Genomic DNA, 12,023 nt, shown 5'->3' on the forward strand with positions numbered 1-12,023 from the left:
TTGTGACAGCAAGCTCAGTGTGTGTGGGCGTGTGCGTCGATGTGTGAGTGAGACGGGACTGCGCAGGCGTCATCCGGTGGCACTGTGAAGGAAGGAGTGCACGCAGGTGTGAGTGTGTACAGTGGCAAGTGTAGTGACAGCGACCGGGGAAGAGTAGCGATTAGCGGAGGACTCGTTGATATTGAATGTGCAGAGGAGCTAATAAAGCCATTAAAGCAGCAAATCGGTGCTTCGTGCCTTTATTGTTGCCGCCACCCAGCTCACCTGTGCAACGAGAAAAGGGAGTTAAAATTGAAGAGAACAACCTCGGCCCTGGAGAAGGCGTCTCCCGACCACGGTCAGGTGACCGTAGCAGGAAAGGTTAACACTTGGTATAAAGAAACTAAAATACATTAAAATAAAAAATAAGATGCTGTACTTACCATTACTACTGAGAGTGTGAAAAAAGGAGGGCGAAAAAGGCAAAGATACTCCCGGCGCACAAACACAGACAAGCACTATGCACTAGCTAAGCAGAAAGTCTATGGTGCTGGGGACAAAATGGCGGACGAGACACAGCGTCGTAACTCGAGGACTGCTTGTATTACAAAATTTCAGTTAAAAGTTTTTTTCCATGCACTGCCACAACTTAAATTTGTATGTATACATTTACAAATGATGCATAAATTAATGGTGTGCACTCACTGATTCATAATACTGTTGAAATAATTTTTGGACCCCTTATGATGACGACAAAGGATGGACTTGGTTTTCCCTTGCCCGGACGCGGGTCACCGGGGCCCCCCACTGGAGCCAGGCCTGGTGGTGGGGCTTGAAGGCGAGCACCTGGTGGCTGGGCCTGCACCCATGTGGCCCGGCCGGGCACAACCCGAAAGGGTAACGTGGGTCCCACTTCCCATGGGGTCACCACCTGTGGGAGGGGCCATTGGGGTCGGGTGCAGTGTGAGCTGGGCGGTGGCCGAAGGCGAGGACCTTGGCGTTCCGATCGCCGGCTACAGAAGCTGGCTCTAGGGACGTGGAATGTCACCTCTCTGGCAGGGAAGGAGCCCGAGCTGGTGTGCGAGGTCGAGAAGTTCTGACGAGATATAGTCGGACTCGCCTCCATACACAGCTTGGGCTCTGGTACCAGTCCTCTCTAGAGGGGTTGGACTCTCTTCCACTCTGGAGTTGTCCACAGTGAGAGGCGCCAAGCAGGTGTGGGTATATTTATTGACCCCCCGGCTTGGCGCCTGTACGTTGGGGTTCACCCCGGTGGACGAGAGGGTAGCCTCCCTCCGCCTTCGGGTGGGGGGACGGGTCCTGACTGTTGTTTGTGCCTATGCACCAAACAGCAGTTCAGAGTACCCACCTTTTTGGAGTCCTTGGAGGATGTGCTGGAGAGCGCTCCTGCTGGGGACTCCATCATTCTGCTGGGGGACTTCAATGCTCATGTGGGCAATGACAGTGAGCACTGGAAGGGCGTGATTGGGAGGAAACCAAACCCCCTGTATGACCGGAGTCAGAGTTTGGTCCGCATATTTGGCCGTAAAATGCATTTTTACAATCCATGATTTTGCTCCTAACCACATGATCAAAACATGAAGTATTATCTGTATTTTGTTAGTTTTTTCAAAGAATTCTTCTGAAGTTAAGCACTTTATTTGAACACATTCTTTCTATTTACTTGCTCTTTCTTTGAAATTCACATCCGTACTTTTATTTAGTAAATGAGAAAACACACAGTTGTGCTCATATGTTTGATTACCCAGGCAGAATTTGTAAGATGTGTACAATTCTTCTAAGAAAACATGAATGACCAGGCAAAACAAATTTAATTTTATTTTTTAAAAAAATTAAACTGTCAAGCATTTCAGAAAAGCATTATCATTAAACATATATATAAAGCATTATCATTAAACTATATATAATAAATATATATATAATAATATATATATTATATATAATAAATGATGGTTGTTGTTCAGTCATCAGTCGTATTAAAAAATATTTCACAAATTCTGCCTGGGTATATAAACTTATGAGTACAATTGTACATATATGCAGTCTTATGTACCCGTCATATTGGAATGAAAGTGTAGTCTACACATTTTTCATAACATCTAGGTGGCATACTAGAATGAAACTGTACAACTTTTTCATAACCTCTAGGGGGCGGTGGCATAGCAGAATGAAAATGTACAACATTTCATAACCATAACCTCTTGATGGAGGAATACATTTATAACGTGAAAGTATTTTTTCATTTTCTCCTGTACCTATGCATAATGAACACAATTGACTTTTGAAAATTTTTGGGGGTAAAAAAATGCGCATTATACACGAGAAATGACGGTACTTTTGCATTAGAACCACGTTGTTTGGAAGAAGATAGCCAATTGTCTTCACTTTGTTTTAATGACGGAACCTTGTATTCATAATGTTGAAAATAGTCTCACTGATTCATGCAGGTCAAAATCAGGTGGCTGTATTAACCATTTGTCAGTGATGTCTATTAAAAGAAGTTGCTGATGGTGTAGCGGTACACTCGCCTGACTTTGGTGCGGGCAGCGTGGGTTCAGTTCCCATTCAGTGACGGTGTGAATATGAGTGTGAATGGTTGTCCGTGTCTATATGTGCCCTGTGACTGACTAGCGACCAGTTCAGGGTGTAGTCCGCCTTTCACCCCAAAATGTTTTCAGTCTTGTCATTTTGTTTGCAATTCTCAGCCATTATAGTGCTGCACAGTGGATGGACGACTATGAATCTATCATATCCCCAACTAACGTCTTACCAGGGTGTGCAGTGATGGGCTCATCTATCCTGTGCTCGACAGAAGGAAGACTGAGTATGAATACATATACACAGCCCCCATTGGTCCCTGCCCAAAGGGAAGGCGTATTATGTGAACCTACAAGAAAAGAGATGGGTATGAAAAGAAATAATTTTGTGTATTCATGTGCTTAATGTGGTGACTCACTGTCTGAGAGGAAGGTGTCAGCAAAGTAAAGTATGCGCACCAGACCAGTAAAAGAATCATCTGAAGAACGAGCCTCAATCTTCCTTTGGACAGGAGCTAATTCTAGTTCGGCCTCCAAACGAGCATTTGCCTCCTGGAGCTTTTTGGAAATGATGATCAGAATTTTTAATAAAAACAAACCGAAAAATGAAAACAAAAAAAATTGAATATGTTAACACTAAGGGAAGCGAAAGATATAATGATCTGGACCTTTTAGCTGCCCAAATCAATAGATCAAGACACTTTGGATGTGAGCTTTCTCAAGAGTGAAAATATTTCTAACAAAAAAATTCCAATAACCATTGTTACTATCTCATTATTAACCTCAACATGCAAATATGTGAAGTGAACCATTATAAGGTGCATTGTATATGTCGATTACACTTATTAAGCTAAGCAGAAGTACCATACCAAAAAACCAGCGTAACTTTTTTTTTTTTGTAACTTGACCTTGGCAGTGTTGTTGACATGATGTTTCTGTAGTGAGACTCTGCTGTGCCTGATTCGTCTAAAGGACTGGCGGAGGGATTTTTTAATGCTTTTCACCCTGGACAGAGGACCCTCCATGGCCAGCTGGTCACTGGGATTTAGAGTGCATCTAGAGGAAAAAGCCATTTCACCGCACAAAAACAGATAGACAGAAATTAATAACAGACAGTTAACATGAGTAATTTATCAAAATTTAACAAAACAGATTCACACACTCACGAAACACAAAGAAAACGAAAATGTCGATGACGGAAATTTACACCATAAGTGAACTGTTGTGGACAGGGTGAGAAGCACAACACACAACATTTTCTGGGTGTATACATAACCTCACCTGGGGCCTCATGTACAAAAGGTGCATATGTTCTTTTTCACTGCAAAGTTCAGATGTATCAAGAGTGAAATGTGCGGTGCCTCACGCCAACTTCATGGCTGGCATATACAAGTTTCTAAAGCTGTTGGTGATTTGGCGACACTTAAGAGGTGATGCTGGGAAACTGTTATCATAAATCTGCACATCAGACACACGTTAACAATTAGCACTGATGAAAAATTAATGCCCGGCAAGATTTGATTTCAACAATATAAAGAGGCAAGGACTCAGAATTCATTTTTTTAACCAGTGTATTTAATGAATCACTGATATTTGTGAGGACACCTATTAATTAAACAAGGCGATCACTTATGCTGACTATTGCCCTCACAATCTCTTCTTGTGACTCCACCACATTCATTTGAAAAAGAAAAAGAAAAAAAAAGCGTACATTGGTTGGTGGTGTTAAAATCTATTTTAACATGTGCTCCCACCACCCCTGAGAGAGCAGTGTCACTCATGTTTGCAGCAACTCTCTCCTCAAACGGGGTGAGGCCCTCCACGCCGGTTCCTCAGCCTGTTTTGGCCACACTTTGGCGGTGGACAGCTGTCCTCAGCTTCACGTCCACCTTTATGTCTGACCACTTCTTTTTTAGTTCCCATTTACTCCTCTTTTGCTTGTTGTTAATGCATGAGGACAGTGTGCCAAAGAGGATTTGTTTTGTACACTACTTCATTGAGCCGCGTCTCAACTTCAAATTCAGAATTTGTTTTTTCTTCATTACCTTGCTCATTTGCTTTTTTTCTGATCATGCAGAGATTGGGATCGCAGGTGCATGGTTCATTTGAATATGATTTGCATATTTAAATGTGGGCGTGGACAGGGAGGAGTCATCTACTCCAACATGTGCGCTCAATTCTACCTTGATTGGGATATACGAAGGAAATGTGCTTGGATTCATGCGTACGCACAGATTCATACATCTGGATATTTTTGTGTTTACGATGTTTTCTGGATTTGAGCGTACGCCATGTAGGAAATCCACGCAGGTCTTTGGACATGAGGCCCCAGGTCCGTGAAGAGTGCAACACTGGCCAGAAAAGCAATCTTAGGTGTGCAAAGACTCTAGTTCCTATCTTGCAGATATTCTGTGACGGCTCATTGAGAGTTTCCTAACCAACTGCCCATCTGGTCTCTCTGGAGCCAACCTCACTCAATGTTATTGTGGATGTACTGTACTACAATAAGTGAAAATATCAGTTATTTAATTATCTTAATATCATGAAACTACACCAGTATTATCAAGGATGGTACATGCATGCATCCATCCATCCATCCATCCATCCATTTTCTACACCGCTTATCCTCACTAGGGTCGTGGGTATGCTGGAGCCTATCCCAGCTCACTGCAGGCAGGAGGCGGGGTACACCCTGCACTGGTTGCCAGCCGATCACAGGGCACATATAAACAAACAACCATTCACACACACATTCCTACCTACGGACAATTTAGAGTCTTCAATTAACCAACCGTGCATGTTTTTGGGATGTGGGAGGAAACCTGAATACCCGGAAAAAACCCACACAGGCACGGGGAGAACATGCAAAGTCTACACAGGCAAGGCAGGATTTGAACCAGTTTCTCCTTACTTGATGAATACATTCATTTTCTGTTGGTAATCAAACAATCCAAAGCCATGGCTGGTGCCATAAGCAACCAGCTTCCACTCTGAGTGAAGACTAAGAGCGGTGACCACAGCAGGAGGCTGACACTGCACCAGAGAGAAGGGCTGGAAGCCTGCCTCAAAAAGGACGGGCTCTTCTTGAAAATCTAGACGTGTGTGCCCCTGAAAAAAGAAAGAAAAACAAACGCATAAATAAATGAACTTCACTGCTCGACCTCCGAGGCACATATCAGACATATACATGCAGTACGGTGAGTAATTTGCCGCCTTCCTGATTTCAGATTTTTTTTTAAATTCAAATGTATCACACGTCAATGTTTCAGAGCCAATTTTAAAATCTCAAAAAAACAACCCAATAAAACAGAGTTTCTAAATGATAATTACATTTGTATATATATTATATTGAATATATGACATTCAGCGACATTACCGTTGTAAAGACATACCACACTTAATTTCACTTCCAAAATCAATTAATTTTACTGATATGAGTATTTGAATTACAGGCAGCTGTTGTCATTCAAAAGGTAAAAATTGTTTCTAAGTAAAAAAAAAAAAAAAAAATGCTCTAAAGTTATATTTTTCACCCATTTAATGCAAAAATGACTCCACAGTTATGTTCCAAATGAAATTTCACGATTTGCAATGTTTTCTGAAGATGCAGATAACCATGCAATAATTACTGTGTAAACAAAAATAATAATAACTAAGAAAATTCCTGCGGAAATTTTGAATGGGCCTGCTGATTCTTGCAAGTTGGAAAGCCCGTTATTTTGAAACAAATTTTGAGAGCGGAATAAACTAAAGGAAGTTGGAACAGCTTGAACTGGGAAAACAAAATTAAAATTAGAGGTAACTGGACTGGACTGCGCCTCCTGGAAGCCGTCACCTTATCGTGGTGGAGGGGTTTGTGTGTCCTAGGAGCTAAGTTGTCTGGGGCTTCACGCCCCTGGTAGGGTCACCCATGCCAAACAGGTCCGAGGTGAGGGATCAGACAAAGCACGGCTCTAAAAACCCCTATGAAAGAAATAAACAAATGGATCTAGGTTTCCCTTGCCCGGACGCGGGTCACCGGGGCCACCATCTGGAGCCAGGCCTGGAGGTGGAGCTCGAAGGCGAGCGCCTGGTGGCCGGGCCTGCACCCTTGGGGGCCTGGCCGTGGGTCCCTCTTCCCATGGGCTCACCACCTGTGGGAGGGGCCATAGGGGTCGGGTGCAGTGCGAGCTGGGCGGTGGCCGAAGGCAAGGACCTTGGCGATCCGATCCCGGCTACAGAAGCTGGCTCTCGGGACGTGGAATTTCACCTCTCTGGCAGGGAAGGAGCCCAAGCTGGTGTGTGACGTCGATAAGTTCAGACGAGATATAGTCGGACTTGCCTCCACACATAGCTTGGGCTCTAGTACCAGTCCTCTCGAGAGGGGTTGGACTCTCTTGCACTCTGGTGTTGCCCACTGTGAGAGGCGCCGAGCAGGTGTGGGTATACTTATTACCCCCCGGCTCGGTGCCTGTACGTTGGGGTTCACCCCGGTGGACGAGAGGGTAGCCTCCCTTCGCCTTCGGGTGGGGGGACGGGTCCTGACTGTTGTTTGTGCCTAGCACCAAACAGCAGTTCAGAGTACCCACCCTTTTAGGAGTCCTTGGAGGGGGTGCTGGAGAGCGCTCCCGCAGGGAATACTCACGTGGTGATTGGAAGGCACGGCCCCCGCGATCAGAACCCGAGCGGTGTTCTGTTATTGAACTTCTGTGCTCATCACGGATTGTCCATAAAGAACACCATGTTCAAGCATAAGGGTGTCCACACGTGCACTTGGCACCAGTACACCCTAGGTCGTAGTTCGATGATCGGCTTTGTGGTCGTGTCATCGGACTTGCGGCCGCATGTCTTGGACACTCGGGTGAAGAGAGGGGTGGAGCTGTCAACTGATCACCACCTGGAGGTGAGTTGGCTCCGATGGCTGGGTAAGATGCCGGTCCGACGTGGGAGGCCCAAACGTATTGTGAGGGTCTCCTGGGAACGTCTGGCAGAATCCCCTGTCGGAAGGAGTTTCAACTCCCACCTCCGACAGAACTTTGCTCATGGGGGGGAGGCGGGGGACATCGAGTCCGAGTTGGACCATGTTCCGCGCCTCCATTGCTGAGGTGGCCGTCCGGAGCTGTGGCCGTAAGGTGATCAGTGCCTGTCGTGGCGGCAATCCCGGACACCAACGGTGAGGGATGCTGTCAAGCTAAAGAAGGAGTCCTATCGGGCCTTTTTGGCCTGTGGGACTCCTGAGGCAGCTGATGGGTACCGGCTGGCGAAGCGGAATGCAGCTTTGGTGGTCACTGAAACAAAAACTCGGGTATGGGAGGAGTTCGGTGAGGCCATGGAGAAAGACTTCTGGACGGCTTCGAGGAAATTCTGCTCCACCATCCGCAACTCAGGAGGGTGAAGCAGTGCACCATCAATATTGTGTACAGTGGGGATGGGCCGCTGCTGACCTCGACTCGGGACGTTGTGAGCCGGTGGGGAGAATACTTCGAAGACCTCCTCAATTCCACCGACACGCCTTCCCATGAGGAAGCAGAGTCTGGGTTCTCTGATGCAGACTCTCCTATCTCTGGGGTTGAGGTCAACAAGGTGGTTAAGAAGCTCCTCGGTGGCAGGGCCCCGGGTGTGGATGAGATTCGCCCAGAGTTCCTAAAGGCTCTGGATGTTGTGGGGCTGTCCTGGTTGACACGCCTCTGCAACATCGCATGGACATCTGGGACAGTGCTTCTGGATTGGCAGACTGGGGTGGTGGTCCCCCTTTTAAGAAGGGGGACCGGAGAGTGTGTTCCAACTACAGGGGGATCACACTCCTCAGCCTCCCTGGGAAGGTCTATTCAGGGGTGATGGAGAGGAGGGTCCGTCAGGAAGTTGAATCTAAGATTCAGGAGGATAATTGTGGTTTTCGTCCTGGCCATGGAACAGTGGATCAGCTCTACACCCTTGGCAGGGTTCTCGAGGGTGCATGGGAGTTCGCCCAACCAGTCTACATGTGTTTTGTGGACTTGGAGAGGCGTTTGACTGTGTCCCTTGGGGGGGTCCTGTGGGGGGTGCTTCGGGGGTATGGGGTACCGAATCCCCTGATACGAGCTGTTCGGTACCTGTACGACCGGAGTCAGTTTGGTCCGCATATCCGGCAGTAAGTCGGACTCGTTTCCCGTGAGGGTTGGACTCCGCCAAGGATGCCCTTTGTCACCGATTCTGTTCATAACTTTTATGGACAGAATTTCAAGGCGCCGCCTATGCGTAGAGGGTGTCCGGTTTGGTGGCCTCAGTATTGCATCTCTGCTTTTTGCAGATGATGTGGTTCTGTTGGCTTCATCAAGCCGTGATCTCCAACTCTCACTGGAGCGGTTCGCAGCCGAGTGTGAAGCGGCTGGGATGAGAATCAGCACCTCCAAATCCAAGACCATGGTCCTCAGTCGGAAAAGAGTGGCATCCCCTCTCCAGGTCGGGGATGAGATCCTGCCCCAAGTGGGGGAGTTCATGTATCTTGGGGTCTTGGTCGCGAGTGAGGGAAGAATGGAACGGGAGATCGACAGGCGGATCGGTGCAGCGTCTGCAGTGATGCGGACTTTGTATCGGTCCATTGTGGTAAAGAAGGAGCTAAGCCGAAAGGCGAAGCTCTCAATTTACCGGTCGATTTATGTTCCTACCCTCACCTATGGTCACGAGCTGTGGGTCGTGACCGAAAGAACAAGCGGCCGAAATGAGTTTCCTCCACAGGGTGTCCGGGCTCTCCCTTAGAGATAGGGGAGAGCATCGGCTGGCTTGGGAACGCCTTGGGATCCCCTCGGAAGAACTGGATGAAGTGGCTAGGGAGAGGGAAGTCTGGGCATCCCTGCTAAAGCTACTGCCCCCGCGACCCGACCTCGGATAAGCGGTAGAAGATTGATGGATGGATAAAAACAAAAAAACAAGCAGAAGAAATCATTTTTTTAAATTTTCTTTTGGGGCCTTTTTTGAGGTTTTGGGGGGAATTGCATCGCTACGTTAACACAGAATTCTGTCAGAATTAGAACAAATCTGAGTCTAGTGGATATGTTTTATTTTTCTGCATCATCTTCTTCAACCAAACCTGATTTGTTTTCCTTCTGAGATGCGAGGAGAAAGACCATCCCCAAAGACCAGCTTGATCTACGGTTGTGAGTAGCACAACAATTGTTGCCAAAATGGACAAGATTAGTGCATAATAATTTTGGGGAAAAACTAGCTTCACACAAATCCCTACTTTGCTCTCTCTCTCTCTCGCTCTCACTCAACGTTTTAATTGACTCACATTTAAATGTTTAGCCCAGCAACACACGATATCCTAGTTCCATTTTCGTACGCCTATTTTTCTTTCTCCATTCATTATTCGTTCCCTTTTTGTCGTTAGACCCCTTTGTGGGTTTATAGATCCCTCGTAGATTCCATTAAATATTCTATAAAATTCACCTCCTTGTTGTGTTTTGTGTGTGTTTTGAGTTTAATAATGAAACCTCTGTAACCTAGAACTCGTATTTTATAAAATGTAGCAACCTTCAGATGAGACTGATAAGAGGTTTTTCGTCACTTTTCCTAAATTGTATACATATAAAGAGAGACATGGTGCCCTTTACGAGACAGAGATAGTTTGATTGTGACACTAAAACGTAAATCGAACTAACCCGGAAGCGAACGCAGGCGTTCACCTTCGACAAATTCATTTCTTAAATAAATAACGTTTAATCCAACACCAATATACACTACACTCGAACGTAACACGGACCCAAATTTTCCCCAAACCTTACTCCCTCAGACAACAAAAAAAAATACGTACAAACTTTGAATAATTACGTTATTCAAAGTTTTGAATAATTATGTTATTCAAAGTTTTGAATAACGTATTTATTAAATACTGAAATAAATGAAATGTCAGTATTTTCAGAACAAATACACGATTTTCTCTCTCAAATGGACGTGGAACTTTGAACATTCTTTGAAGGTAAGCAATAAATTTATGGATTACCATACAAGTGGTTCTATTTGTCATCGGATTTATCATCCTCATTTGAACAACACTATTATAGTTATAACAGATTATTAGAATTTGTCTTTTGTATCATTTGTTTCTTTAATTGCTCTGCCCCTAAAAAACATTGAATGACTAGTCAGAATCTGACTCAGAAAGTCTCTGTATGTATTGCTGTCTTTCTGCAGCTTCCTACATTTTCTTATTGATGTCAAATTTGCGACTAGCTTCTCTGTTGCCCAATGCAATCTCTTTTCTTTTGAATGCTGGTGAATAACTTACTTTTACCGGCAGTTTCAAGGTTGCTTTACTGTTGCACAATTATACTCGATCAGCTGACACCCGCTGACGATATTACTTGAAGCAATGATTTCATATCACAGCCGCGGCAAAGCACTCTCAGTCGTAGTGTACTGACCAATCAGACAGCAGCTATCAACATGCCGATGTCTTCCACCAATCTCAGCTCAGCTATTTTGTGTCCCCCATTGATATAAAGATGAGAAAGGTCAGCACACTATAGCAGGACAGCTAACCGACGTGCCTATGTGGCAGCCATTTTGGAAGGTCGACCTTCGTAATTGTTAAGGTGCTGTATGCAACCATATGCACAGAGATGTCAAAAGTACTGGTCTTTTTTGCACAAGTATCAGTACTTACGTAAAAGTACTGAAAGTACTGTGCAAAAAAACAACCCTGGTCAAAGTACTGGTGCCACTCCCTTTACTTAAATCAAATTTTTACGTTGCGTCGTTGCTAAATTTAGGTTTTCAAAGTAATGAACTCATTTTTAAAAGATAAGGAACAGAAAGTACAAATATTTCTGTTTAAAAAGTAAGGAGTAAAAGTAAAAAGTCGCCACAAAATAAATAAGTACAAATACCTGAAAAATCTCCTTATATACAGTAACAAAGTACTTCACGTTACTTCCCACCTCTGCGTATGCAGCATAATGCACTGGCATCCATGCTCTTTCGGTTTTCTTGCCATCCACACATGAAATGCACTGACGACATTGACCCATCTAGGTTAGCGTCACCACACAGCTCAAAAGCTTCCTTACAAGATAGCAGCTTCCTTACAAGATAGCAGCATGATGCGTTGCAATCTCGTTGTTTGATTGGACGAATTTGTAACATGCACCCGAAAAACAGACCTTATTTAAAAGAAAAGGTGTATGTTATAATGGAGAAATTACAGTATATTAATAAAATAAAATTGAAAAAACGCCAGCTGGATAACGTCATGGTAACGTCCGGTCGCAGTTTCTGGCAGGTCGGATTTCGTCGTAACAGCTGAAAAATTGCTATAGTTAAAATTACTGTATCACGTTTTGACTGTGTTAAAATGCATCTTTGTGTTATTTTGTAAAAACTAGGCTTTACACAATCAGGATTTTTGGGGCCGATCACAGATTACCTATCAGCAAGTTTAAAAAATACGATAACCGATCACTGATCCAATCACAAGATGGAGCAATGTGTCTTGTTCATTTATTGTATATACTTGTGCACTGTATACTG

General features: G+C 44.8%; 1 protein-coding gene across 7 annotated transcripts in view; it reads right to left on the reverse strand.

The window, feature by feature from the left end:
* The window catches only part of llgl2 (LLGL scribble cell polarity complex component 2), a 142,317-nt gene that overhangs the window by 49,777 nt on the left and 80,517 nt on the right, over positions 1-12,023 (reverse strand). For 6 of the 7 annotated variants that reach the window (XR_009767205.1, XR_009767204.1, XR_009767202.1 and 3 more), the window contains 4 exons: positions 5,449-5,645; positions 3,446-3,593; positions 2,957-3,095; positions 2,771-2,887 (listed from right to left, as the gene is read on the reverse strand). Coding sequence is in view for 2 of the 7 variants with exons in the window: in XM_061663883.1 (XP_061519867.1) it covers positions 2,771-2,887; positions 2,957-3,095; positions 3,446-3,593; positions 5,449-5,645 (601 nt within the window). In the remaining 5 variants the exon portion in view is untranslated. The remainder of the gene's footprint in view (positions 1-2,770; positions 2,888-2,956; positions 3,096-3,445; positions 3,594-5,448; positions 5,646-12,023) is intronic. The other variant, XR_009767203.1, reaches the window with a different exon arrangement.

The sequence above is a fragment of the Phycodurus eques genome, chromosome 19 (assembly GCF_024500275.1).
Source record: "Phycodurus eques isolate BA_2022a chromosome 19, UOR_Pequ_1.1, whole genome shotgun sequence".
Taxonomy (NCBI): domain Eukaryota; kingdom Metazoa; phylum Chordata; class Actinopteri; order Syngnathiformes; family Syngnathidae; genus Phycodurus; species Phycodurus eques.